The 26,096-nt window shown below is 56.2% G+C and overlaps 1 protein-coding gene across 1 annotated transcript; it reads left to right on the top strand.

Moving 5' to 3' along the window:
* The first annotated feature begins 1,916 nt into the window (after window positions 1-1,916).
* Window positions 1,917-25,338, top strand: CHRDL2 (chordin like 2). The gene is made up of 13 exons (XM_041460395.1): window positions 1,917-2,019; window positions 3,191-3,406; window positions 3,527-3,817; window positions 9,316-9,428; window positions 10,438-10,531; window positions 11,418-11,560; window positions 13,467-13,560; window positions 13,841-13,896; window positions 15,671-15,830; window positions 16,756-16,950; window positions 19,976-20,164; window positions 23,469-23,561; window positions 25,259-25,338. The coding sequence occupies exons 1-13, from the start codon at window positions 1,917-1,919 to the stop codon at window positions 25,336-25,338; spliced, it is 1,827 nt and encodes a 608-aa protein (XP_041316329.1).
* The last annotated feature ends 758 nt before the right edge of the window (window positions 25,339-26,096 follow it).

Here is a 26,096-nt window from a genome sequence, read left to right on the forward strand (position 1 = left end):
GGATCAGCCTGGACCGGGGGCTGGGAGCTGGGCAGCCCTCGGGGAGGGACAGAGAACGTGGGAGCAGGAGACACTTCCCCACCAAAGCTACCTGCAGGACAAAGAGCTGTGCAGAGAGCTCTGCAGAGTCCCAGGCACGCAGGATTTGGGAAAGGATCCCTGCCAGCTGTGCTCCCAAATCGCTGCTGCACATCCAGCTGCCCTGGACACAACTCGGTTTCTGTGTCTCCAGCTTGTCTTCCAGCCCAAAGCCCCACAAGGGGCAATGTTTTTACACGGCCGGAGGGCAGGCTTGAGTGGAATACTGGGAATATTTAACAACAAGAGTCATAAAGAAATGGCCCAGGGTGCCCAGGGAAGCTGTGGCTGCCCCGGGATCCCTGGAGGGACCTGGAGCAGCCCGGGGCAGTGGCAGGTGTCCCTGCCCAGGCAGGGGTGGCACTGCGGGGGCTCTGAGGCTCCTTTGCCCGAACCTCCCGTGGTTGTGCAGCTCGGGACGTGTGGAGCTCAGGGCTGGCCTGCAGAGGGAATCCTAAGCCCGTGCAAGGCTCCAGCCTCAAATCCTGCCGTCCCCAGCCAAAACCTCAGCCTTGCCCAGCCTGTCAGGGAAGGTTTCCCTGCTGCTCACCTCTCCCGAGGAGCTGGCAGGGCTTTGCCACTGCCGTTTCTCTTCCCGGTGCTCCCAGAGAAGATGCTGCCCACCGTCCATGGGGTGCAGGTGGGATGGGTCGTGATGCACAGGAGATACAGACAGCCCATGGACCTCTGCTCTCCCATTTCTCCTCTCTCTCCTTCCCCCTTGTTTATTCAGCCTTTCTTCACCCCTGCCTCTTGCCTGGTTGCTGATCTCCATGCCTGGAGCAGAATCTCTTACCACTGTCCTCTCTGTGTCATTGGTTTGCACAGATTACAGACTATTTATTTGGGTTTGTGCTTGGCAACGTGCTCAGACTCTTAAAAAAAAGGACCAGGTTTCCCATTCCAGGCTGGACTAGGTGCTTCTATCAGTAAATTATCTTATTACGCCTCACTGCTCGATTTAGTTCTACTCTGTGGAATATGGCAGAAAATCATTCCATTTGGTGCCCAGCTGACATAGCTTGGACTTCTGGCAGCCTGATGTGGGGTGCAGTGACTCCTCCTCAAATGCAGGCCAGAGGTGAAGGACATGGTCACTAGTCATAAAGAACAGCAGAGGGAGACTATGGAATTAGAGCAGGAATCCCTCCTGTGCTTTAGGCAGCCCCACCTGCCCTCCTGCTGGCCGCGGTTCCCACGTGGCTGTCACGGTTTTGCTCAGGGTGCCTCTCATGCCACAGCCCGTGGTTCAAAAGAGCAGCAGAGTGAAGTCCTGGGAGGTGTTTTCCCTGATGATGATGAGAGGAGGTTGGTGCCAGCCCGAGGGTGAGCAGGGCGGGCTGGCCACGGGCTGTGAGCGGGCTCTGTGGGGTTCCCTGCAGGGTGAAGGATGATCCATCCTGGATAACAGCGTGGTTAGCAGCTGCCTGGCCAGCATCCCGGCCTGTCCCAGCTCTGGGGGCAGCAGGAGCAGTGCCTGTCCCTGTGCTGGCACCCTGGGGCACCTGGAACCCAGGGTGAATTCCGGGCCCCTCACTCCCAGGAGCTCAGCGGCTCCTCCGTTCCCGGACAGGACTCACTCCTGCAGCCCAATCCCTTCAGACCACAGTCCTGCAGGTTCCCAGCCCCGCTGCCTGCAGCTGACATCCCTCTCATGTGCCTTTCTCCTGGCCCACGCTGGATCAAATGCCAGGGACGCAGGGCTGCAAACTTCCAAGGAAAGGCGCAGTGTGCAGCCTAGGGAAGAAAATCTTCCTTATGAGAAGAATTCCCACTTATGGCTGGCCCTGGAATGTGGCAGCACAGCTTGTGCTCTCTGTGGTGGTCAGTGCCAGATGATGAGCAGAGTGTCCCTGGATTCTGGGCTCCTGTATCCCCAGAGTTCCTGGGGATTCCTTCAGCAGAATCCCACTCGTCATTCCCAGGGGAGGGCACCGAGTGGTAAAATTGTTGTTGGAGCTGGTAAAGAACAGATTGTGGCCATCCCTGCAGATGTCTCAGCCCTGCCCTCTGCTCTGCACACTGGGCTGTGCTCTCGGAGGGTCACAGGCATTCCTGGGGGGGACAGTCAAGGTGGGGTGAAGATTCCCCTGCTTTTCCCCGCTGGGATTCAGTGCTTCCCCCTTTCTTCCCAGAATATATGATGCATGGATAGAAGAGGTTTTTTTTTTCTGCAGAAACTGCTCTTGATTTCTTTCATGTCTGCAAGAAATGGGCCTTGTGGTTGGTGTGACCAGGATAAGGGGTTTGGGGACACTGTGGCAGGCCAGTGTCTTGGTGCCACTCTCAGTGTGGGATGGCAGCAGGCACTAAGATCTCACAGCCTGGAAAGCCCAATTCTGAGCTTGAATTAAAGGACAAAATGAACAGCTTGGCTGATGGAGATCTCCTGTCACCAGAGGGATCACAGGTGATGGCAGCTCCTTCCTGGGCAGCGGTGTGAGAAAGCTGAAGGAGATAACAGAGAGAGACCTTGTGTTTGCAGAGAAGAAGCCCAGGAACCCTGCGGGGTCTGGGAGCTCCATCCCAGCCTTCCCAGTGGTGGAACATGGAGGTGTTTATTGCTGCATTAAATCCTGGATTCGTGTGCTAATGAAGCGCCTTGCTCTGAGCACCCCTGAGTTGTGAGGGTGGAACAGGAGAATGGGTGAAAAGCCACACAAAATCTGGTCTAGGGAAGCTGCCGAAATTCACTCCATAATGAGGGTTCCTGAAGCAGGGGCTACACTGGGCATTTAAAGGGCTTTATGGAGAGGAGGGATTGCCAAGCAGCCGGTGGGGAGAGCCGGGTGTCCCGGTGCCGTTGGACAGGGAGAAGGGGCGGTGATGTTCCCATCCCTGCCACCTCTTGGCTCGCAGCCCCAGGGCGAGGTGCGGCCCGGAGAGCCCCGGCCGGGCTGCAGGGCTGCAGGGGTTAACCCTGCGGCTCCCGCACCACCTCCCGCCCGCCCTCCTCCTCCCTCCCGCCGCCGAGGAATTTCCTAAAACACCCCCCAAAAAAGTGGGAATATAACAATAATAAAATAATTTATAAATTACCCACCCTGCGGATCCCCCTCCCTTCGATCTCCGCCTTTAATACCAACAAACAACTCCTCGACTCTCCCTAAAGGAGGCGCCTTTGATCGGAGCGAGACGAGCCCCGCCGGGCACCGGCACCGGCACCCCCGGGCACCGCAAGGCACCGACAGCCCTGACACCGGCACCGCCGGCACCGGCACCGATAGCCCCAGGCACCGCCAGGCACCCACAGCTCCGGGCACCGGCACCGCCGGCACCGGCACCGCGACCTCCGGGCACCGCCAGGCACCCGCAGCCCCGGACACCGGCACCGCCGGCCACCGACAGCCCTGACACCGGCACCGGAGCGCTGCCAGCACCGACAGCCCGGGGCGACGGCACCCGGCACCGGCACCTCCGGGCACCGACACCCCCCGGGCACCGACAGCCCCGGGCACCGACACCCCCCGGGCTCCGGCAGCCCCGGGCACCGCACGGTGCTCCGAGGCACTCGACCCCGGAATCGAGACCGCGGCACCGCCGGGCACCGGCAGCGGGAGCGAAGCCCTCAGCGCAGACCCCGAGACATCCCCGGGACACCGGGCAGCGCGCCGCCGGCACCGGGAGCGAAGCCCCAGGGCACCAGCACGGGCTGCGATGCTTCCCGGGGCGGGTCCCCTCGCCTTCCTCCTCCGGTGCCTCCTGCTCCTCTTCGCCTCCGAGAGCCGAGCCCGGGCTCGTAAGTCTCACCCGCTCTTGTCCCGGCTGCGCTCTTCCCTCCGTGCCTCAGTTTCCCCGGCGCCGGGGTCCCCGGGAGTTTGCGGGGTGCTTGGCGAGCGCGGCTGCGGGCACGGGGAGGTTTCTGACCACGGCAGGGGCCGGGTCCCCGCGGCGGGGATGTCCCGGGACATGCCGGCTGTGCTGTCCTGCACTGCTGGGGACACTCGTGGCTGTGTCCCCCCGGGCCCGCTGCTGTCCCGCCGGCTCTGCGGGGCTGCAGAGCACCGGGCTCTGCTCTGCGAGCCGCTGAGGGGGCTGGGGGCTCCGGGGGCTGGCAGGGGCGGGAGGAAGGCCCGGGACCCCCCTGCATGGGCTAGAAATGCCACAGAGCAGGAGGCTGACTTACAGATCCCACCCTGCGCGAGTGCATCTCCCCTCCGAGGGGCGACGGCACAGGGACAACGCCTCCCCCGCCCCAGACAGAGCCGGGGGCTTTCCTCCGTGTCCATCCCTTGTCCCTCTCCGTGTCCATCCCTTGTCCATCTCCGTGTCCATCCCTTGTCCCTCTCCGTGTCCATCCCTTGTCCCTCTCCATGTCCATCCCTTGTCCATCTCCGTGTCCATCCCTTGTCCCTCTCCGTGTCCGTCCCTCGGTCTCTCCCACTTAGGCTCCCAGCGGGCTGGCTGAGGCAGAGGAGGGCTGGCATAAGGAAGGGAGGTTTGGCACTGCCACGGAAAGGCTTGAAGGACTTGGCCAGAGCTGCTCAGGAGCTTGGAGGGCGCTGGATGTGTTAATTGGGGCCGGGAGGTGGGCTTGGCTTGGGCAAGCACTGGGACCCTCCCAGTGTGTGCCGGGCAACACCGCGGAGCCACCAGAGCTGCGGGCAAACTGGAGCGGGACCTGTTGTGTCCCTGCATTTACTCTTCGCTTCAGCCTCCTGGAATCCCAGCGGAGCCTGCCGGTGGCTTTGTCAGGGTGATTTACAGCGTGCCTGCTGCCAGCAGTGCATTAGGCACTCCCGTAACCATCCTCCTGGAGCGCGGGCCCAAAACACGAGCTCGGGATCATCATCCCGCCGGTGGGGTGTGCTGGGGGGAGAGGCGGGGCATGGATGGGGCTGTGCAGAGCCCTGGAGAGCAAACTCCGGGAGAATTCAGCTCCTGTCCCTTCCCTGGGCTCACGCAGAGCTGCCAAGCGCAGCCCGCAGCATCTGGGTCCGGCTCCCGGCCCCTGCCGGGCTGCGTGGCAGGGCTGGGACGGGAGCGGCCGGGAGGAAGGTGGAACAGCTGTGGGATGAGGAGTTTGCTCTTTGCAGGCTGCAACAGCCCGTAAGCTGGGCATTAACTGTGCTGGGGGCGGGCAGGAAGGGCTTGTCTGCTCCGGGGGAAGGTCGGGGGCTGTTTGCAGACTGAAATGCTGATGGAGAGCTGGTGGCTGTGGGATGGAAGCAGGGCTGGGGCAGGGAGCCCCACGGCCACTGCCCAGCTCTGGAACACTTCAGCTTTGCCACAGGGCTTGGCACACCGTGTGGAGGGCTCGGCCAGCACCTGCCCCCAGGTCAGGGGCAGGCTGGTTCGGGTGGCAGAGTCATCATCAAATTGTGGACTTCTGTCCATCCTCTACCTCTGCAGGCCCACGCTTGTCTCAGGGCTGGTGCTCAGGGAGAGTGAAGACAGGAATAAATTAGTTACGAGCAGGCTCATCAGCCAAGGGACCTACAGTGTCGTGGCTAAAAATAGGTGAGAAGCAGAAATGCTCGGGCTTGAAGGCAAGTCAGAAAAGAAGAATTTGCCCACAGAAACAGACTATTTTAGGGGATTTGCACTCCAGCTGAAAAGAAATATCAGAGGCACAGGTTGCTGGGACCAATGTGCTGCACTCTGAGAAATTCAGGGGCAGTGGTTGAATGCAAGGATGTTTTGCTGGAGGCATTTAAACAGGAGCATTTTGGAGAGCATGGGGCAGAGGTTCTCCCCAGGAGCTTGGAAGCTGCTGCTTCATTTCTTTTTATCATGGTTGCTGGAGAAAAGGGGGTTCCTGGGATCCCTCTGCCCTACAAGTTTGGATCCAGCAGGGATGAAGGGTGCTCCAGGATGGGAAGCACCGTGATGGAAAGTGAGTGCTACCCATGGCAAGGGAGAGGCGAGGGCTGCACACCCTGATACAGGTAAGAGAGGGAAGGAACAGGGGTTCCCTTGGGAAGGAGTGGGGGGAAGCAGGACCCTGTCTGCCTGGCTTCTCCACTCTGGAGAGCTCAGAGATGCTTCCTGAGGCTGCATTTTCAGAGCTACAGAGTTCTCCAGGCTCCCAAAGTGCCAAGAAGATATTTCCAGCCCAGAGCTGAGCGGGACGAGTGTGCAGGAATTGATCTGGATGTGAGCAGAGTCTTTAGGATGCCACATGTCAAGGGCCCTGTGTGTTTTAGCCAGTCCCTTCTCAGCTAAGATGCATTTTAAGCCCTTCATAAATACAAGGCTGTCACAGGAGCGCCTGGACTCTGTGTACCAGACAGTGCTCTTTGCACTTTATTTATGGCTGCTCTTGAAAACTGGTTTGCATGAGCTGCCTCCCTCATGCCCAGCAAGGCACTGGCTGGCAGGTGTGAGACCTCCAGGAAAGCTGTGGGAGCTGAGAGCCCAGCTCAGACACACCCTGCTCCAGAGACTGCTCCAAAGGTGCCATCTGGGGCTGCAGGACCACCCTTCCCCCCTCAGCCGCGGGATGGAATGGGAGAAGAGCAGTGAGGGAGATGAGCAAGACCCCACAAGCTCTTGTTGAGCCATCAAACTGCTCAGAGCTCCCAGAGACAGAATCACAGAACCCCACGTGGCTTGGGTGGGAAAGGACATTAAAGATTTAGGACAGGTATTGTGGAAGCTTGCCAGCTTCCAGGAATTTGAAACCTCACCAGAGGCTGTGCCGAAGCTCTGAGCAGCATCTTCACAAGGTGCTTCAGAGACACCAGCCCACGGTGACAAACTGAATGGCGTGGAGAAACCCCCCCTGGCTGCACCTCTCACACCACGAGGAGGGAATGGCTCCTTAGGATGCACCTCAACAGCTTCAGCCACCAGCCACCAACAAGGGGCCACCCCACAGCTTCCTGACCTGCTCTGGGTCCAGTGAGAAGCAAACCCACATCACTTTTCTGAGCGTGCCGCTGCCGAAGGTGCCATAAGTGAGATCACCTTGCTGATCAGCACGGGAGACATTCACTGCCACAAATGGCTTTTCACTCCATCCACGTGATGATGGATGATGTTCAAAGTTTGACCTCTGAACGTGAAATTATTAGCCTGGCATGGGAAAAAATGGTCCAGAGCCTCTAGCTTTTAAGCCTCATCCATCCATCATCCATCCATCCATCCATCCATCCATCCATCCATCCATCCATCCATCCCCATCTCATCCATCCATCCATCCATCCATCCATCCATCCATCCCCATCTTGCTCTTGCCCAAGCACGCTGGCACCTCTTGCCAGAAACACAGCACTGCTGAGGTGCCAACAAGTGTCTGCTGCTGCCCAGCACCGCCAGTCAGCTTTAATTTTACCAGCAGGCCCTTTGCAGACATGAATCAGGCTGCTTTCGAGGGCTGGACCCAAACCAGGGCTCCACTTGTGATTAAATGTTTGAAGGAAGCAGCCAACTGGCATGGGAGCCGGGAGCTGAGCGTCACACCAAGGCAACTCGATTTCTTCACCCTCAGCATAATTCATGGGGATGCTGCAAGCAGGGAGAGATGAAGTCATTCTCTCACCCTTTTGCAAAACTATGATTTGTTTTTTGTTTAGGTTTTGTCATTTTGGGGGTTTTTTTTGTTTGTTTTTCTTTTTTTAGTTTAGTGGAGGTTTTTTCCTCCCCACTCTGGGTTTCCTCGTATTCAAGCCACGTGCTCACCAGTTCTGTGTGGTTTGCTGTGACCTGCGTGGCCAGGAGCAGGCAGCTGCTGACTCTCAAGGGCTACGGGGACAATGTGAAGGCCTTTTCAGGGAAAAGGAAGGAAAACACCTCTGCCAGTCCCTCTGGTAACCCCCAAAGCCACTGCAAACCCCCACATCTGCTGTGCCTGGGCCAGGCACTCTGGACAGCTTCTGGTCACCACTTGTGAAGGTGCAGCTTGGGGAACCAAGTGCCTAAAGACATCCAAGAGAGGCTCTAACCTGCTGGCTTGAGTTGGAAGAGACCTATGAAGACCTTTGTGGACGCACAGGGCTGCCTTTTCTGCTGGCCAAAGGGTCTGGCTGTGGTAGGGCACCACCTGAGGAGGAACTGCAGCCCACCCCAGCAAATTTGGGTGATTTTTTTCTGGTTGATTGGAGAAATTCATTAAGCAGGTGGCATCTCCAACTTTGGCAAGGTGGGACAGCACCAGCTGGGCCCACTGCTGTGTCCCAGGGGATGGAGTGGAGCGTGGGATGGCTCTGGGGGTGGTGAACACCACTGAGATAATTCTGGGCACCCTCTGCTATTCATTAAGGAGCCCTCCCAACAGCCTGGCAGGGTCAGCACCCGCTGGCTCACCTGGGTCCGTGCCCTGCGAGGTGGGCATCGTGCCTTGGAAAACAGCCCTCCCCCTCTCCTGCCTCCCCAGGGTGCTGCAAGGTTTTAAAAGACCCATAAATGCTCTAGGAACTGTAAATGTCTCCACTGCCTCCGAGCAATCGCCCAAACTACCTCGAATTCCCTCAATGACATAACCTTTAAAATCCCCTCCAGCTGTCAGCGGGGCTGGGAGCACGTAAAGCAGAGTCACCCTCAGACAGGGGTGTGCTCACAAAGGCCTTGGGTCTGGGGTGACCCTCTGCCTGCCCTGGGCTCGGCACACGCCAGGGGACAGTGGCAGCAGCACCCAGGCTGCTGTAGGGTCCAGGATCCTGCAGGGTTTGGGGCTCTCTGCAGTCACCAGGGTTGCATCAAGCCAGGGGAAGCCAAAGGGCTGGGACCCGGTGGGATGGCACAAACAACAGTCCTGCTTGTCCAGGGATCCTCAAGAGATGAGCTGAAACTCTGAGGGGGAGAAAAAGGTTTTTCCCCAGAATGTGTTTTCACCCATAATTTTTTTTTTGTTTGGTTCCCCCCCCCTCTTTCTTCTTTTTGTTTTTTTTTCTTTGGGTAACAGTGAAAATGTCCCCTAAATTCAGAGTCTTCCCTCTCTGTCACCACTCCCAACCATCCTGATCTCACTGGGGGAAACTCCATCCTGAAATCTCCTCTCCATCTTCCAGTGAGCATTTCTGTTTCAGAGTGAAAACTCTATTTTCTGCCTCAAACCACCCATTCTGTTCCTTTCTTGCAAAGGGAGTCCAGTTTGCTCAGAGGCGTTGCCACTTGGGTCAGCGGGGTCCCAGTGTAAAAAATGCATGCAAAAAGAAGTAAAACTGGGGGGAACAAAATCTGAGTTTGGTGGGTGGGATGTGGGGAACAAGAAGAAGGCTGTCCTTGCTCTCTCACAGAGAGCTCTCCCAGGAACCAGCCCCTTTTCTCACCTGGCTTCTCCTGGTTGACTTGCAGGGCCGGAGGCGTTCTGCGACTTCAACGGCAAGAAGTACAGCCCGGGGGAGAGCTGGCACCCGTACCTGGAGCCCCAGGGGCTGATGTACTGCATCCGCTGCAGCTGCTCCGAGGCACGTCCGGCCGGCTGGGCTGCCAGGGACCTGCTCCTGCTGCTAATGATAACGATAATGCTGTTAATGCTAACGCTAATGCTAATGCTGCTGCTTATAATGCTGCTGCTAATGCTGCTGCTAATCCTGCTAAAGCTGCTGCTCATGCTGCTGCTGCTGCTGCTACTACTACTACTACTAGTAATAATAATAATAATGTTGCTGCTAATGCTGCTAATTCTGCTGCTAATGCTAATACTATTGTTAATGCTAATGCTGCTAATTCTGCTGCTGCTGCTGCTGCTGCACTGGGGCTTCGCTCAGCAGCTTTGAAGCAGATGGGTCTCTCTGTCTCATCTGAGCAGAGGAGCCGTATCACTGTCTGCCTCCCATGCAGGCAGATAATGATGGGACAAGGGAAGGGTTCTAAACCAGAAGAGAGGAGATTTAGATTAATATGCTCACAAGAAATCCTTCCCTGTGAGGGTGGGCAGGCCCTGGCACAGGGTGCCCAGAGCAGCTGTGGCTGCCCCTGGATCCCTGGCAGTGTTCGAGGCCAGAACACTGGGACAGTGAAGAGAAGGCTGGGATAGTGAAGAGAACACTGGGATAGTGAAGAGAAGGCTGGGACAGTGAAGAGAACATCGGGATAGTGAAGAGAACACTGGGATAGTGAAGAGAACACTGGGACAGTGAAGAGAACACTGGGATACTGAAGAGAGCACTGGGGTAGTGGAAGGTGTCCCTGGCCATAGCAGGAGGTGGAACAAGACCTTAAAGGTTCCTTCACAGCTGAATCACTCTGTGATTCCAGGTTCTGCCCCTGTAGCCCTGCTGGCTGTGGGTGGAGGTGGCTGAGGGCTGCTCTGGGGTGACAGATGGGTGCCCTTTGCTGATGAGAGACAGGCTGGGCTGCAGCCAGGGCTGGAGCCATCCCTGGTGAGCTACAGCCTGCACGGTTTGTTGTGATGGCGTGTTCCTCCTCCTGCAGGGCTGAACCGTGAGCTGAGTGTTCCCTCTCTCTCCGCAGAACACCAACATCAGGTGCTCCCGGATCCAGTGCCCGGCCCTGCCGTGCGCCAGCCCCGTCACCGAGCCCCAGCAGTGCTGCCCGCGGTGTCCCGGTGGGTGCACACTCCTCGGGGCCGGGGGGACCGGGTGGCCAAGGTGCCTCCACTGCTGCCACCTGCGGCAGGGCAGCGATGCTGGGTCTGGCCCCGCTCACCGAGCTCCGGCTGCTTTTTCCCTCCAAAAATCTCATTTTGACGGAAAAGGGCTCTCTGCCAGACCACATTCTCCCCCGCCATCCCAAGAGCTTTGTAGGGGCAAAATGTCAGTTCACACTTCTGGGGCAAAACAGAAGCTGGCAATTTGCTCTGATCATTTGCCAGCTAAGTGTCTTGGATTTAAAAAAAAAAAAAAAAAAAAAAAAATTTTAGGAAAAAAAATTATAGTTTTTTAACGACTTCTTTCTCTGCACTGGAGACTATCTCAAGTTTTAGCCCCAAAACTTTTTCTACCTTACCACTACTGATTGCTCATTTTACCTCAATATGTTCATTTTCACCCCCACAGATTACCTCAAGATTTAGTCCCAAAACTTTCCCTACTGGAGTGCTGGCAGAGCTAGTCGGAAATCATCAGTGATTTGAGAAATTAGGAAAAAAAGATAGGGGAAAACCTCATTAATTTTCATTTTTTGCTAATTACCCATGAGACAAGCCTTTTTTACCTGACTCCATCTGAATCTGGCGATCGTTACAGCCAGGGGAGGGAAAAACCCAAGAATTTTGTTAGGAAATTAGTGAGGTCAGGCTTCCAGGCTTTCCCTCTGTTTTTTCCCTGTGTGCTGAGCTCAGGGCAGTCAGGGCAGCCCCATCCTCCAAAAGCTTTTGGAGCCCTCACTGCTGAGAGCCACGCAGCTCCCGGCACTTCGGAGGGCCGGTGGGGCGCGAAGGGTCCCTTGGGGTGGGCTGGCTCTGACCCCCTCCTTTCTCTCCCCTTTTGCAGAGCCCCCTTCCCCGTCCGGGCTCCGAGCCCCCGCCAGGTCGTGCCGGTACAACGGGACCACGTTCCAGCAGGGAGAGATGTTCAGCGGCAGCGAGCTCTTCCCGGGCCGCCAGCCCAACCAGTGTGTGCAGTGCAGCTGCTCCGTAAGCACCGCGCCGGGCCGGGCCGGACCGGCCCTCCCATCACTGCTCACAGCCCCGCAGGGCCGGGCTGGACCAGCCCTCCCATCACTGCTCACAGCCCCGCAGGGCTGGACCAGCCCTCCCATCACTGCTCACAGCCCCGCAGGGCCGGGCTGGACCACCCCTCCCATCACTGCTCACAGCCTGGCAGGGCTGGACCAGCCCTCCCATCACTGCTCACAGCCCCGCAGGGCTGGACCAGCCCTCCCATCACTGCTCACAGCCTGGCAGGGCTGGACCAGCCCTCCCATCACTGCTCACAGCCTGGACCAGCCCTCCTCACTGCTCGACTACAGCCCCCTGTGTTCTCCTGCAGCAAAGGGGGGCAGGAATCGGGCCAGGAGATAAAGAAGGGGCAAAAGAGCCCCAAAAGCACCTCCCTCTGTCATCACACATCAGGTGGTGCTGGACACCTGCCCAGCAGCTATCTGTGGTGCTGGAATAACTGTTCTGAGCCTCTGCTCAGCTCAGAGCTGGGTGGCAAGAGGAATGACTGACGTGTGGGAATGACGCAGTCTTTGAGGAGGCTGGTTCCTCTGCCAGGGACCCCAACTGGTGGTGGGAAGGAGCCCTCCAATCCAGCTGCAGGTGCCACTGTCCCCAGGAGCCCGCAGGCTCTCGTCCCTCTCGGCTGTCACTCGGGCTCTGTGTATTTGCCAGGGTAATGCCTCGGATACAAAGGGGAAAATAAAGGGCTGGCTGTGGAGCCTTCACTGGGGGGATCTCGCCGGGCTGTGTCTGATGTTGTCAGCTGCTACAACAGCTGCGTGAACAGCTGGGCTAACCCTCTCTGAAAACTGCCCCGAGACCAGAGCCTCTGGGATAAATCCTGCTTTTCAGGGCCCTGGCTCTTCCCTGCCTGGGGCAGGTCACTGCTGCGAGCTGCTGGGCAGGAGCAGAAGGAAGGGACAGGCAGCTGTGCATTCCCTGGGTGCAGAGCAGGGTTTGGTACATGGGACCTGCCAGATCCTGTCACCCACCAAACTGCCCTCATCCTCTTCGTGTTCCTCACACAGCAGTTTGGCTTCCTGATGTGAAAGAGGCAGCTGTGGTTTGGTTTCCTACGGATATCCTTGGCTGACCTCTTGGTCTTGCTTGACTGGGAGCTTGTGGATACCTCAGAGAAAATTGCTGCATGGAGAAGGCGACCTTGCTGTCGAGGTCTGGCTGCTGGACATCCTCTTTACCCTTTGGCAAAGCAGCAAAACTTATTCCTGCCACAAACTGGTGCAAATCCACTGACTGAGGTGGCACTGGGATGCACAAGGCCAAGGCTGGCCTCGACCCGTGGTTTTCAGCTTGAATCACCTGCAGCAATGAGATTTTCCAAACGATCCACTTAGGTCTATCCCTGCACCTCTGTGTTTGGCTCTGGTGTTGTGGAATTAACCAAGGGAGAGGGAGGGCAGAGCTTCAGTGTGGACCTGAACCTGGGCTCAGAGTCATGCTTCCCACTTCCACCCATCTCCTCCGGGTGCTTTTCCTGGCAGATGCCAGGGAAAATCCTCCTGGGGGCTGTTCTGCAGGGCTGAGAGGTGTGAGGCGGCTGTGAAAGGTCTGGCAGCACTAATGGTGCCTGGGAGGGAGGCACTGCCTGCCCTTTTTGGGGAAGAGCAGTGTGCTGTCCACGGAGCAGCCGTGCCAGGACAGGACACAGCCCTGCAGGACAGACAGACAGTGCAGCAGGGACAGACTCCAGCTGCCAGCAGGTGCTGGATGACTGGTGGCATTGCAAGATGGACTACCAGGGGGCTTTTGGTCATGGACTCATAAAATCCTGGGATGGTTTGGGTCAGAAGGGACCTTTGTGGGGGACATACAGCTTTTTATAATGCTGACAATGTGTTTTTTCCCTCCTGCCCTCCAGGAAGGCCAGATTTACTGTGGCTTGGTGACCTGCCCCGAGCTGCTCTGCTCCTCTCCCTTCAGCGTGCCAGATTCCTGCTGCCAGGTCTGCAAAGGTAATGGGGCTGGGAATGAGGGCTGGGACACTCCACTGGCTGCCACCTGGCAACAGGAGCCACCTCAAGCCACTTTGCAGGATTTTGGAGGCCTGGGCTGTAAATCAGGCTGCTTGTTATCTCTTGGTTGCACCAGGAAGCACAAGCTGAGGGCTTGGGTTTTCCTTGGATAAAATTAATTGCGTGTGCAAAGCTCCTGTCTCTCCAGGCTCACAGGCATGTGGGGGAGAGCTGCTTTCAGCCCCACAGCATCTTCCAGGACAATGTTTTTCCCTTGCAGATGGTTCCTTGGAGAAGTCCACGGAAGAGGAGCCCCTGCAGTTAAACAGAGGTGTTGTACGTGACTTTTGCATTTTAAAACTCCGCCTCTTGCCTCTAGCACAGCCCCCTGACCAGCTCACAGAATGCCCCTGCACACTGAGATCACCCCCAGCAGCTCTAGGAGGACACCCAGATCCTTGCACAGCAGAACCATGGGCACCTGATTTGAACGTGCCATGGAATAGATTCTAGCTGGGAGATGTCAGCCTAGGTGAGAGCTCAGGCCACGAGGGAGACTCCTCTGCTCTCCCTGGGCAGCTCCTTGGGGACATGGCTTGGTGGTGGACCTGGCAGAGCCAAGTGAAGGCTTGCACTCAATGACCTTAGAGAATTCTCCCAACCTAAATGATTCCAATTCTATGACTCTATGGCTTCTTTGGAAGAGCAAAAGACCCGAAGGAACTGGAAATCTGGGACGCTTCTCCTCGTGGGCCAGTGTCTGGCAGGTTAAGCAGCCCAAGGACATTGTCAGAGCAGCTCCAGAGGTGACCAGCAGCCAGGCCTGACCCTTGCCCATAGAGCCAGGTGCCCAAACCTCTCTTGGGAGGGTTTTTCCTTCAGGAAAAGGTGTCTCCTCTCCCCTTGGCATCCAGGTGTCCCACCAGGAGGGCAGTGCTGGGTGGCCACCACTCTGCCTTCCCCAGGCTGTTTGTATCAGCAGCCCCAGCAGGGAAAAAGTGACTCCTTGGCTCCGAGGGTTCCTTCATGGCCACATTTCGGAGCTGGGCTGCCCATGCCAGGTCTGTGGGATTAGGTCACTTAGCTCCTGGCTCTGCCCTTTTCCATACTGCTCCACCACCTATAAAACCTCCAAAACAGACACAAGGGGACCCTTTGTGCTGCGTGTCTTGTCCCAGCACTCTGCTCTTGGAAGCCTGGGATGTTCCTGGGATGTTCCTGGGATGTTCCTGGCGTCTCAGTCCTGCTGGCTGGCAGCCCCACTCTGACTGCCCTGGTGCCTGCCAGGTGAGAGGGCAGCACATGGCCCATCCTCACCTTTCTGATCCTCTCTGAGCCACACAGATGCCAGCCCTCATTTCCCCACCTGGGAAAGACCAGCCCATTTCCCTGTGTGTTTTAGGGATGCAGGACCTCACACACTTCTCCGAGGGCACTGGGTTGAGCTTGGGCAGGGAAAGGCACTGCCCCAGTGAGGGTGACCCACCTGAGGAGGTCACCAGAGTGGGACACTGGCACCAACTGCTCAGCCTCCCTTGGGTGGTGGCAGCAGCAAGATGGGAAAGGGGCTGGAGCCCCAGGAGGGGCTGAGGGAGCTGGGAAGGGGCTCAGCCTGGAGAAAAGGAGGCTCAGGGGGGACCTTGTGGCTCTGCACAGCTCCTGCCAGGAGGGGACAGCCGGGGGGTCGGGCTGTGCTCCAGGGAACAGGGACAGGAGGAGAGGGAACGGCCTCAGGCTGGGCCAGGGCAGGCTCAGGGGGAATATTAGGGAAGTTTCTTTCCGTTGTCCAGCCCTGGCACAGCTGCCTGGCATCCCCATCCCCTGAGGGATTTAAAGCTGTGTGGATGTGGCACTCGGGGACATGGCTCAGTGGTGGCCTTGGCAGTGCTGAGGGAATGGTCGGGCTCCATGATCTCAGAGGAATTTTCCAGCCTTAATATTTCTGTGATTTATATGGCCTGTGGGCCATTGCTTTCCCCTGTGGTCTCTGCCCCTTCCACTCCTGAGGGAAGGTGTGCAGGACACTGCACAGCTTTTTCCAGCATGCTTTGGAATGAGAACAACTCAACTGCCGGAGTCTGAATCCCCTCTTTTCTCTGGCTGCTCACAGAGACACTCACAAGACCAGTGCTTGGGAGAGGTGGTGGGGAGGAAGCCAACCGTGTCCACAGTTCTCAGTTCTTCCCTGGAGTTAATTCCCAGAAACTTCAAACCCAAGGGAACAGGTGGCACCACTGTGAAGATCGTCTTGAAAGAGAAGCACAAGAAAGGTAAGGGATGGAGGGGCCAGGCAGTGACTTAAAGTGGCTTCTCCAGAGCCTGGAATTCTTCAGGGAGTCTGATTCAGCGGCAGGTTTCCACCAGCAAGTCCTTCTTCCCACTCCTCCAGAGCCAGCCTCAAGCAGGTGTCTCAGTCTTCGTGCCCACAGTCTCCTGACTGCACCAACCTACCACTCTCCAAAATGGGTTGGAAGAAGACTGGTCCTTGGAATGTTTTGGAGATCTGGGATTTGGGAAGGAGGGAGCTCAGCTGGAAGACTCCACATGGACCTTCCAGGACAGTGGCACAGAAAGACAGGATATTTCTCCTTGTGCAAGGGCTGGTCTGACCCAGAGCTGCCCCAGGTGTTCCTCCTGGAGGATAAAGTAGGAAAGTGAGATGAGGAGCAAGCCTCTTGATCCGAAGTGGGGAATAACAGCTCCTTTCTCCTCTTGGCCACTCTCCCACCATTGTGCCTTCGGAAGGGCTCTTTCCAGGCCTTGGAGATGAAGGCCTGGAGGAAATTCTGGGACCTCCAGAAATTTCCGTGGAGGAGTCAGCAGGTGGCACTCTTCACTGTGCTTCATTCCTGCCACAGCCTCGCAGGGACCCTGCCCTTCCCGAGGCTGGGAGCCAGGTGAGCTCCGGCTCACTGCCCCTGTCCCACCAGGATGGGCACACCCAGCAGAGCCATCTCCTGCTCCCTCTGTCCCATGGCACCTGCCGGGGGGCACCTGCTGGGTCCCTGGGGCACCTGCTGGTCCCATCCTGCTTTCCGTGGTGTCCCGTGCCCGCTGCTGCCAGAGGGCTTGGCTCCTCCACACAGCAGCACCAGCCATGTCCCAGCTGCTGGAAGGCCGTGCCGCCACTGAGCCTTGGGCTGACCAAGTTGAGGATTTATTTCCACAGGCAGCTCTCTTCTGTCTCTCCTGCAGCTTGTGTTTACAATGGGAAGACCTACTCCCACGGGGAAGTGTGGCACCCCGTCTTCCGGCTCTACGGCCTCCTGCCCTGCATCCTCTGCACCTGCAGGGACGGCGTCCAGGACTGCCAGAAGGTCACCTGCCCGAAGGAGTACCCGTGTGAATATCCAGAGAAAGTAGATGGGAAGTGCTGTAAAGTATGTCCAGGTAGGTAGATCCTGCCTGCTCCTGCAGCTGCCTCCCAATTCCTTCCCCAACCTTGGTTTAAAGCCTCAGGCTGACAGACCTGTAGGGATTCAGATTGCTGGTGGCTAGAATTCACACCAGACAGGTTCAGCAGGGTTGGAAGGGTTGGCTAGTCTTGGAGGACTTTGCCAAGGTAAGGAAGATCCCCAAGACCCCCACAAGGTTCCATCTGTTGGAAGGATGAGGTCTGGAGAAAGACACTTGAGGCAGATCCCTCCCGGGTGGAAGGCGCTTTCAGGGGAGAGCACACACAGCCTGTTCTCCAAACCCCCAGGTGGCACAAAAACCAGAGGGTTCAATTGTGCCAGCTGAGGTGCAGGTGTGAAGGGAGGAGCGAGGACACTTCCCAGGAGAGGGAAGTGCTGTCTGTAGTGCTCAGGGTCTGTGGGAATTGGAACCCCCCATCTCTGGAAGGGGAGGTTGAACACACAGGTTTTAGGGTGCTCCAGGTAGAACTGGGCTGGGGCTGGGACACGGAAAGGGTCTGGAGCCCCAGGAGGGACTGAGGGAGCTGGGAAGGGGCTCAGCCTGGAGAAAAGGAGGCTCAGGAGGGACTTTGTGGCTCTGCACAGCTCCTGACAAGAGGGGACAGCCAGGGGGGGTCGGGCTGTGCTCCAGGGAACAGGGACAGGAGGAGAGGGAATGGCCCCAGGCTGGGCCCGGGGAAGTTTGGATTGAATGTTACAGACAATTTCTTCCCCAAAAGGTTGTCCAGCCCTGGCACAGATGCCCAGGGCAGTGGTGACTCCCCATCCCCAGAGAGATTTAAAAGCTCTGTGACACCTGGGGACATGGGCCAGTGGTACCTTGGCAGCGCTAAGGGAGCAGTTTGACTTGGTGATCTCAAAAGTCTTTTCTGAATTTAATGATTCTGCGATTCCATGGTGGAGAAGACCTCTTTTCCTTGTCTGTTCAGTGTGCTTTGGGTCTCTCAGCTCCCTAGTCTTTGGAAAGCTCTTTGCCTCAAGCCACAGACCTGGCAAAGATGTGGCAGGGTGTGACAGCTCCTCCTGTTCCCACTGGAGAACGTTTTGTGGGTGATAGCTCTCTGTACTGGAATTTATCAGGAGACCACCCACTGCTTGCACAGGAAGGCTAAAGGTACCTGAGTGTCTCTGAGCCTGGCTGGAGGGGCAGCAGTTCTGCATGATCCCCTCTGATCCGCATCTCCCAGGGGCTTCTGTGGAGTGGTCTCACCCAGGAGAGCAAGCAAAGGGCACTGACATGTTTTGGAATGGCTGCAAAGTCGTTTGAGCTGAGATTTTCAAGGTTTTCCAGCCCCTCAGTGGAGAGATTCTGGGATGGCCTCCTCAGGAGAGTGAAGGGCAGAAGCTCAGCTTGTTTTAATAAGGTTTTTGATATGTTTATGAGCAGGATTTATGATGTGGTGCCTGGTGGGAATGGGATGTGATGACTGAGCAGAACCCTTCCAGTCTTGCATTCCCACTCTAGTGGGTCTCTCTGGTTTAAATCCGACAACTTTCCCTGCTCGGGTCTCTTGTCTGCTGCTCAGGCTTCATTTTATTTCCAATTAAACACCCTGATGCAGCCAGAATGATTGTGTTCCTGCTTTCCAGTTCTCACAGACAGCGATCACACACACATTGCTCAGCCAAGTTACATCCTTGCCCTTTCCTTCACTGCATGGAGGCTTTGCTCAGGTTCTTTTTCCAGGTGCTTTCTGTGACTGTCCTTGCCTTCCTCCTTTGTATCAGTAACTTAGGAATGCTAATGCCGATTCCCGACCCCGGGAATTGCTGCCATGTGTTGTGTGGATGGGGAACACTGCTGTGGGCAGAGCTGTGTTCCCCACACCTCCGTGTCCCCGCTCCTCCTCCCCATGCGTGGGGGTGTGAAGCTCCTTGGTTGTTAAATTCCCGCTGAATTCCGGGGGTTCCTTTCCTGCTGTGAAGGTGGGGCTTTAATCATGATCTCAAAGGGCTTTTCCAGCTTGAACAACTGCACACTTCTGGGAATGCCCTGGAGCAGGGGGAGGTGAAGGCTCTGGGGCAGAGGTTTCCCTGGGCCAGGTGAGGGTGCTGGGCTGTGCCCACCCTCCTCTGCCTCACCATGAACTGCAGAGCTGAGCTCCTGTCCTCTGGCTGCTGAAAAGCCTCGCTTCCCTTTAAACTGGGATTTCCATTCCCTCTCAGAGAAGGAGAGCTCAGGACCACCCCAGAAAGCCTGGGGGAGAGCAGAATCAGGCCTAAAATAACTGTCTTACTAAAATAAACCCCAGGCATCTATTTATAGCCAAACTTTCTTTCGAGTAGTGTGAAAAGCTTCAGCATCCAAACTGACTGGGAGAACAAGGCTAAATTCAGCAGAGCTGGGCTCCTCTGCGTTCCAAGGACCACAACCAAAGGCAATAAATCTCCTTCCAAAACCACAGGGCATTCTTAATTACTCCAGATACATGAAAAAAAAAAAAAAAAAAAAAAAGAGGGGAAAAATAGCATCTCTTCTTTACCAAGAAAGCTGAAAAATTCACGTAGGACCCAGGGTGCATGTCCTTGTGGTGACACCCCTGTGGGGAGGGTGCTGGGGCTGGTGCTGAGCCCACCTGTGGGGCTGAGCTGCCCAGGCAGCCCAGGCTCCCCTGCTGTGGGATCATCCCTTTGCTCCCCTGGTGTTCCTCCCCAGCAGGAGCGAGATGGGGAGTTGGGAATCCAGCCCCTGCTTTGTGGCCACGGTGGCAGCAAGGTCACTGCAGGGAGTATGGGGGATCCAGATGGACAAAATCCCCCTTCCCCATCCCTGCTGGCACAGAGGCTGCTGGGGTCAGGGGGAATGAAAAACATGAGGATGAGGAGGTCCACAGCTCCTTTATCAGCCTCTCCTTTGCTGCTGGTCCTGGAGCTGTGGCTCGGATCATGGGACTGTGCCCCGTGGCACCAAAGCCATCGAGACGCCTTTTCCATGACCTGGCTGCGAGGATGGTCCTTCCTGCCCCTCTTTAATGAGCTCTGTCCCTGTTTTTGCTCAGAAAGCAGAGTCAAACCCACGGATGAAATGGCCACGCCCCGGTGTGGCAGTGGCAAGGGCCCCAGCCGTGTCCTGGTGTACACCTTTGTGCCGCCGCGCTCCGAGGCCTCCAAGGAGATCCTCAGGACCATGGCCATCGAGAAGGAGCTGGCAGAAGAGGTGGAAATCTACAACTGGAAGCTGATTAAAGGTGAGCACCGTTGTGAAAGCAGCCAGCAGAGCAGGAGGTGTGTGTGGAAACCTGATGCTTTCCAAGCTTTGTTCAATTTTTCTGGCTTTTCTCGAGGCGCTCCACCCCTTGCGTGGTGAATCAAAACCTGCTGACAGCAGGCTGGCTTTTCTGACTCCCCCATTTCACACTCTTTCCCTGCATTCCATGCAGACCAGGGGCTGGAAACCACTTCTGGCCCCACTAACCTCACCATGAGCTGCAACACCCTCTGGAGGCACAGCACGTGGGCAACCAAGGGCTGGGGGCTGCTCCTCCAAACCTGCCTGCTCTCATGCCAAATGCACACGGAAAACAAACAAAGGAATTGTTCTGGTGACTCTCTGGTTTTGCTTTTGCTCTTTTTTACACCCCAGTCCACCTACAGCTTGCTGCAAAGGAGCACACAAGGGGGATGAATTGTCCCCAGCCCACTTTCCAGATGGGTGGGTTTGGATGCTCCTGTTGGTGTGTGCTCCGGAGGTCAGAGCACAGCAAACACGCTGTCAAATGGCTCCAATCTCTGGCTCTTTCCCCACACCTTCAGCTTTGCTCCTGTGGATGGGAGGAGTCTGGGGACACCTGGTCCAGTAGATATTTGTGCTGTGTCTCCCTGTGGCCCAGGGAAGCATCCCAGTGCCCCATTCCTGAGTTTCCACTGGGCACATTCTACCCCACAGAACTTGAGTGCTTCAGGTTGGTTGTACCTCTTCTATGGATGCAGTGACCCTTGTCCTGTGTCTGCTGGACTCGTGCAGCCATCCTGGTCTCCTGCTATGTCCATGTTTCACCTCACTCCCTAGGGAGACCTCAGCCAGCTGCTGAGACTGGGCACGGCTGGGCAGCACCTGAGAGATCAACCTCAGGGATGGAGCCCTGGTTGCCACCCCGTGTCCATCGTGGCCCTGCCGTGCTCCCCCTGCCCGTGCTGCCCCTCCTCAGCGGGGCCTCCCTCACAATGGCACCTTGTGGCCGAGGACAGCTCCGGCCCCGCCGCTTCCTCCCCTGGCTCCTTGGCACGGGGCAGCACACAAACCCTCTCGGCACCTTCCGAGGCCAACAGCTTCACGTCTGCATGGAGCTCCCCAGCCCTGCCAGCCAGGGACAGGGGAGGCCCTTGTCCCCGAGGCCAACACAGCTCTTTTGCTTGGCAGAGTGGAGTGTTGTTGTTGGGAAAGAGCATGAGCTCACTCACATATGGATTCCACCTCTGCATGGGCCATCACTCTACCAACAGAGCAGCGTGTGTGGAGTAAAGAGCCTGCAAGTCACACCTGGACCTCGTCCCTCTGCCTTTGTATGGGCCCATGATACCTACGTGGCCTCATCTATTTCTGGGCCGGGATGGTTTCCTCCACGGAGCAGGAGCTGGGAGGAGAAACCGGCATCCACTCCAGCCAAAAGTTTTACCCAGCTGGCTGGTGGCGCACAGCTGGCCTCCAGAAGAGTTGCAGCGTGGGCTTCCTCGTCTTTTTAGCGTCTCAACATCACCAGGAGTTTTGAAAATCTGATATTTTTGATGTTTTTGACCTGTTGTCCTCTTGCTATGGGCTCTGTTAAGAAAGAAGTCCATGTTTCTCACAAATCCCCTTTAAAGCACCGAGAAAGGTGCCCCAGCAGCTCGCTCCATCCCATCCCAAGCGCTGCCAGGAATGCTCCTGCCTGTTGGCTGGGATGTGTGTGCCAGGAAACGGCGCTGCCCTGTGCCAGCTCCATCCATCCTGCCTCTCCACCGGTGGACTGTCCCTAACTTGTGCTATCCTGGTTCCTGCTGGGGCACGGCCTGCCTTCCTCCCCAGCTCCTGGCATGTTGGGAATGACCCTCCCGGGGGGCCAAGGGTCTCAGCCAGCCCTCTGAGCTCTTGGGGAGCATTATCTAGGTTGGGTGATTAAAAGATGTTTATCTCTTGTAGCTCTTGTTTAAAATATCCTCTTGGTTACTAATGTGCTGGAAAGTGCTTCATCAGCCCCGGGGACTGTAAGCACACCCTCCTGCTTCTTTCTAATTATAGCCCAGAAGAATTTATTGAACACTTGTGCCTTTCTTGCGTCAATAACAGTTTTACTATCTCCATCCAGTATCTTCTTTTGTTACTGGTAGGACTCCTTTACCCAACCCACTGAAAGGACTAAATAATAGTCCAAAAATCCGTCTATTTCTCTCTCTGCCTTTGACTTCCTGTACTAATTTTCCACAGTTGATAACATCTCATTTATATGGATTGTGAGGCAGTTCCCCTTCATTACATACCCTTTTTATGTGTAATTGCTGCTGGGAATCAGGGAAAGTCTCTTAACCAAATAAGGGGGACCACGTTGCCTCTCACATCTGCTGGCAGCAAGAGGCTGGATGTTCCGGGAGCCTGAGTGAGAGGTGGGAAGGGTATTCCAGGCATACCTGCCTGGTTTGTCATGCCTTGCAGGAGAACAGGAATATCATAACCCCTAATCCCACAGGAAGGGCACTGTCATTGCTAACACAGGTTCTGGTTTGCAGGGGTCAAACATCTGAGTCAGGCACCTCCGCTGAGGGGCCAGTGCTGGCAGGGGCAGAAATATCAATCTCTGCTGAGGTCACTTGTGTTTTTTCCTGTCCTGGAGCAATTTCAGCACTGCTGACAAAGATAAAACTTTGGCTCCTGGCTGCTTCCAGGAAAGGAGATCATCTGAGCATCTGGGGTCTCTGCAGTGGGGGAACATAGGTGTTTGAGAGTGAGCAGAGGGGACAGGGACCCCAGCGTCCTCTTGCTCTCACCTTTATTTCTTTTATGCTTTCAGGGGAGATTGGAACTCCTGCAGGGCAAGATGCTTTCTGGAGCAACAAAATCCTACTGCTTTCACCTGCTCCATGGTGAAACATCCTGATTTAACAAGCAGTGACTGCTTTCATAGAACCACAGAATCTTAGCAAGATTCTCTTTGGGTTGGAAGGGAGCTTCAATCCTGCCCTGTTCCACACCTCTGGACAGGACACCTTCCACTATCCCAGGCTGCTTAACCTGGCCTTGAACAATTCCAGGGGTGGGGCAGCCACAGCTTCTCTGGGCTACCTGTGCCAGGGCCTCACAGGGAAGAATTTCCTCCTAATATCTAATCTGAAACCTAAATGAGATGTCTCCTGGCCTTGGCAAGGCCTGGATCCATTCCCAGCTCCCACCAGGCTCTGGCAGCAGGTCCTGCACCAAACCAGGACCCTGACAGTGACAGGAGGGGACAGAGAATCCAGCCCTGTGTGAGCCTTGAGTTGGGCACTGCAGAATCTGATGCCCTGTGTCCCCCTCTGCAGGAATATTCCATCTGATCCAGACCAAGAAGATCAGCAAACAAGAATTCAAGCAAGAAGCACAAAACTTCAGGCTGGTCACTAGGACAAACGAAGGTAGGGAGAGAAAAATCCCCTTTCCTGACTCCTCCAGCACTCCCTGCCCCAAACAACCTCCTGATTTCCTGCTCTGCTCTGGCCATTCCAAAAGGCTGTGCAAATCCCAGCACGGTGTGGGGAGCTGAACCGTGGGGACAGCACTTGTGCAAGTGCAGCTGGGCTGGGGCTGACCTGTCTTCACACCCTACGCAACACTCCTGGTTCACAGCCACATTTTCACTTTATGGCATCGGAAAGGGCAGCCAGCTTTCTAAAAGTGGATGCACTCTTGTGAAATCCAGAGGTTTTGTCTCTCCAGAGCCCATAAAACTGTTTGATTTTTATATCTAATCCATCTGGTGCTCCTGGGAGCATGGGGGGAGGAAAAAAAAATGGTGCAAGGGATTAGCAAAAAATGAAACTGTTGAAATATGTTTTAAAATCATTCTGGATGTTCCGGGATGTGCGTAAACATGACAAAGAGCAGGAATGCCTGTGCACGGGCTGGGAGTGCCTGTGTGGAGCAAAACTGCCTGGCTGCTCCCTGCTGGCTGCCTCCTGGCCCGGCTGGGCTGGAGTTTAGAGGGATAGGCTTGGCTCAGAGCCGTGCCCACCGTGCCCAGCAGCCAGGGTCACTCGGAGCAGCGCTGCTGCCCCGGGCACAGCAGCACTCCCTGGGTTTGGTTTCACCCCCAGTCCCTTTGAGACAGCATCTTTTGGCCAAACAAACCCTGGGGGATTTTCCAGTCCCTGCTCCCGGGCTAGGTTTCACACCATGGTGGAGTCTGGCACGTGCCTCCTTCTTCTTGCCTCAGTTTCCCCTGACAAATAACCCTGTTGTGAAACCGTCCTGCTGCCGTGGCTGCAAGTTCTAGAAAAGCTCTGACCCATGGTTTCTTCACAGCAGAAGATTAATTCAGCTAGAAAATATTCCCTCCACCCCCGGGGTGATGACATTGGGGCTGCATAAGCCTTGCTGGGGTTGCACTGAGGGAAGAGAACACCTGGAGGGAAAGCACCTCCAGCCACCCCCTGCACATCTGGGGATTCTTTTGGGGAGCAAGGGGAGGGACTGGACACTTTGTCCTGGTTTGGGGAGGATTTCACAGCTCCACATTTGATTTGCTGGGAGTCTGCAGCTCCTTGGGGATTCAGAGGGATTCCTTCCCTCCTCTTCTGCAGCAGGATTTTCCCCTACTGTAGGTTGGTGAATGAAGACCCAAGGCTAAGGCAGCAGCAGAAAAATGAATATAAATGGGAGGGAGTTTGAGCAACCCACCCCTAAATGGGGCTGACAGAAGGGAGGAGAGAACCATACCTGTCCAATGCCCATGAAACTGAAATTTTGGCTTTCTGGAGTTGAGACAGAAGCAGAATGCTTCCTCTCCTGAGAGGCAGAAAGTCAGCCCGAATCCGACGCATGCTGGGCAGGACATGGACCTAACACCCCGTCAGAGCACCCTCTGAAGAGGTGGAGAGGGGGGTTTGTCCCTGTTTCAGCCTGAGCCCCTTTTCAGACAGCGCTAGTGTTCCACAAGAAGCGTTGTAAGTGCCATTGATGTGCCATTACTGCATTGGAGGGTGAGAGCCCCTCCGGGCCCCATTTGAATTGCAGGACTGCAGTACCTGTGGCTGGGATCACTGCTGAGCTGCTCTGGGATCACACGGCCTGCTCAAAGGCTGTTGCTGATGTGTGTCTGTCCCTGCTCATCCAGGTCACTGGAACATCTTCCGAGCGCAGACGTCGGAGCTGAGGATGACAGAAAGCCCAGAGAAGGAAACAAAGGCCTTGTAAAGCAAAGAACTTCCCTCTAGCTATTGATTAACCTACACACAGACACACGTACACGTATATATGAATTCCAGAGCTGCATTATTAAATAGACTGGCACTGCAATACAGGTTACACTAGTGGAAATTCCAGCTACTCCAGAGAACGATCCCAACCCATCGGCATCGAAGCCACAGCCGGGCAGGTGCCTCTCTCCAGCAGGGAGCCACCACCTCCCGCTGTCCCAGGGGTGTTGGATGAGCAGAGGGAGGAGGGAGAGGGCGGAGGGGTGGGACCTGGTGCCACACGAGGAGTGGGATCCATCCCGGACACCCCGGCGTTCCTGAGGAGCGTCAGGAGCGCAGCGAAGCGGAACATGACCGCGCTTCTCACCAGCTGCTGGGGGAAAGATGACCTGCAAAGAGAGAAAAACCATCCCTCCTCCTTTCCTTGGAGCCCCTGGGAGCTGCAAAGGGGTTTCTTTGGCTGAATGCCCTCCAAGGGGTGTTTTTGAAAAGTCTCCTCTCTTCCAGCTGGGATGATTCTTCTCCCTCTTTGCAGGTCACTTGAAGATGTAGGTTTTGGGAGGACCCACCTGCTGGCAGGGTCTGAGACCCTGCACACTGCACTAAGGTCGCTACTCAGCATTTATTGTGCTATATATTTATATCTATCCTATATAATATCTACCAGGCTGTATTCACAGGAGGGGCATCTCCCAAAGGGCAAACAGGATCACTTCTGCAGCATGGGGAGGAGGGCGTGCAGCAGCATCACCTTCC

The sequence above is a fragment of the Pyrgilauda ruficollis genome, unplaced genomic scaffold (assembly GCF_017590135.1).
Source record: "Pyrgilauda ruficollis isolate IOZ18807 unplaced genomic scaffold, ASM1759013v1 scaffold143, whole genome shotgun sequence".
NCBI classification, from domain to species: Eukaryota; Metazoa; Chordata; class Aves; order Passeriformes; family Passeridae; genus Pyrgilauda; species Pyrgilauda ruficollis.

Bases quoted from the DNA above. Each gene is read 5' to 3' on its own strand.
- CHRDL2 (XM_041460395.1), top strand. From the start codon at position 1,917: ATGAGCAGAGTGTCCCTGGATTCTGGGCTCCTGTATCCCCAGAGTTCC. The intron at 11,561-13,466 runs GTAAGCACCGCG...CCTGCCCTCCAG, and splicing joins GTGTGCAGTGCAGCTGCTCC to GAAGGCCAGATTTACTGTGG. The intron at 16,951-19,975 runs GTAGGTAGATCC...GTTTTTGCTCAG, and splicing joins GTGCTGTAAAGTATGTCCAG to AAAGCAGAGTCAAACCCACG.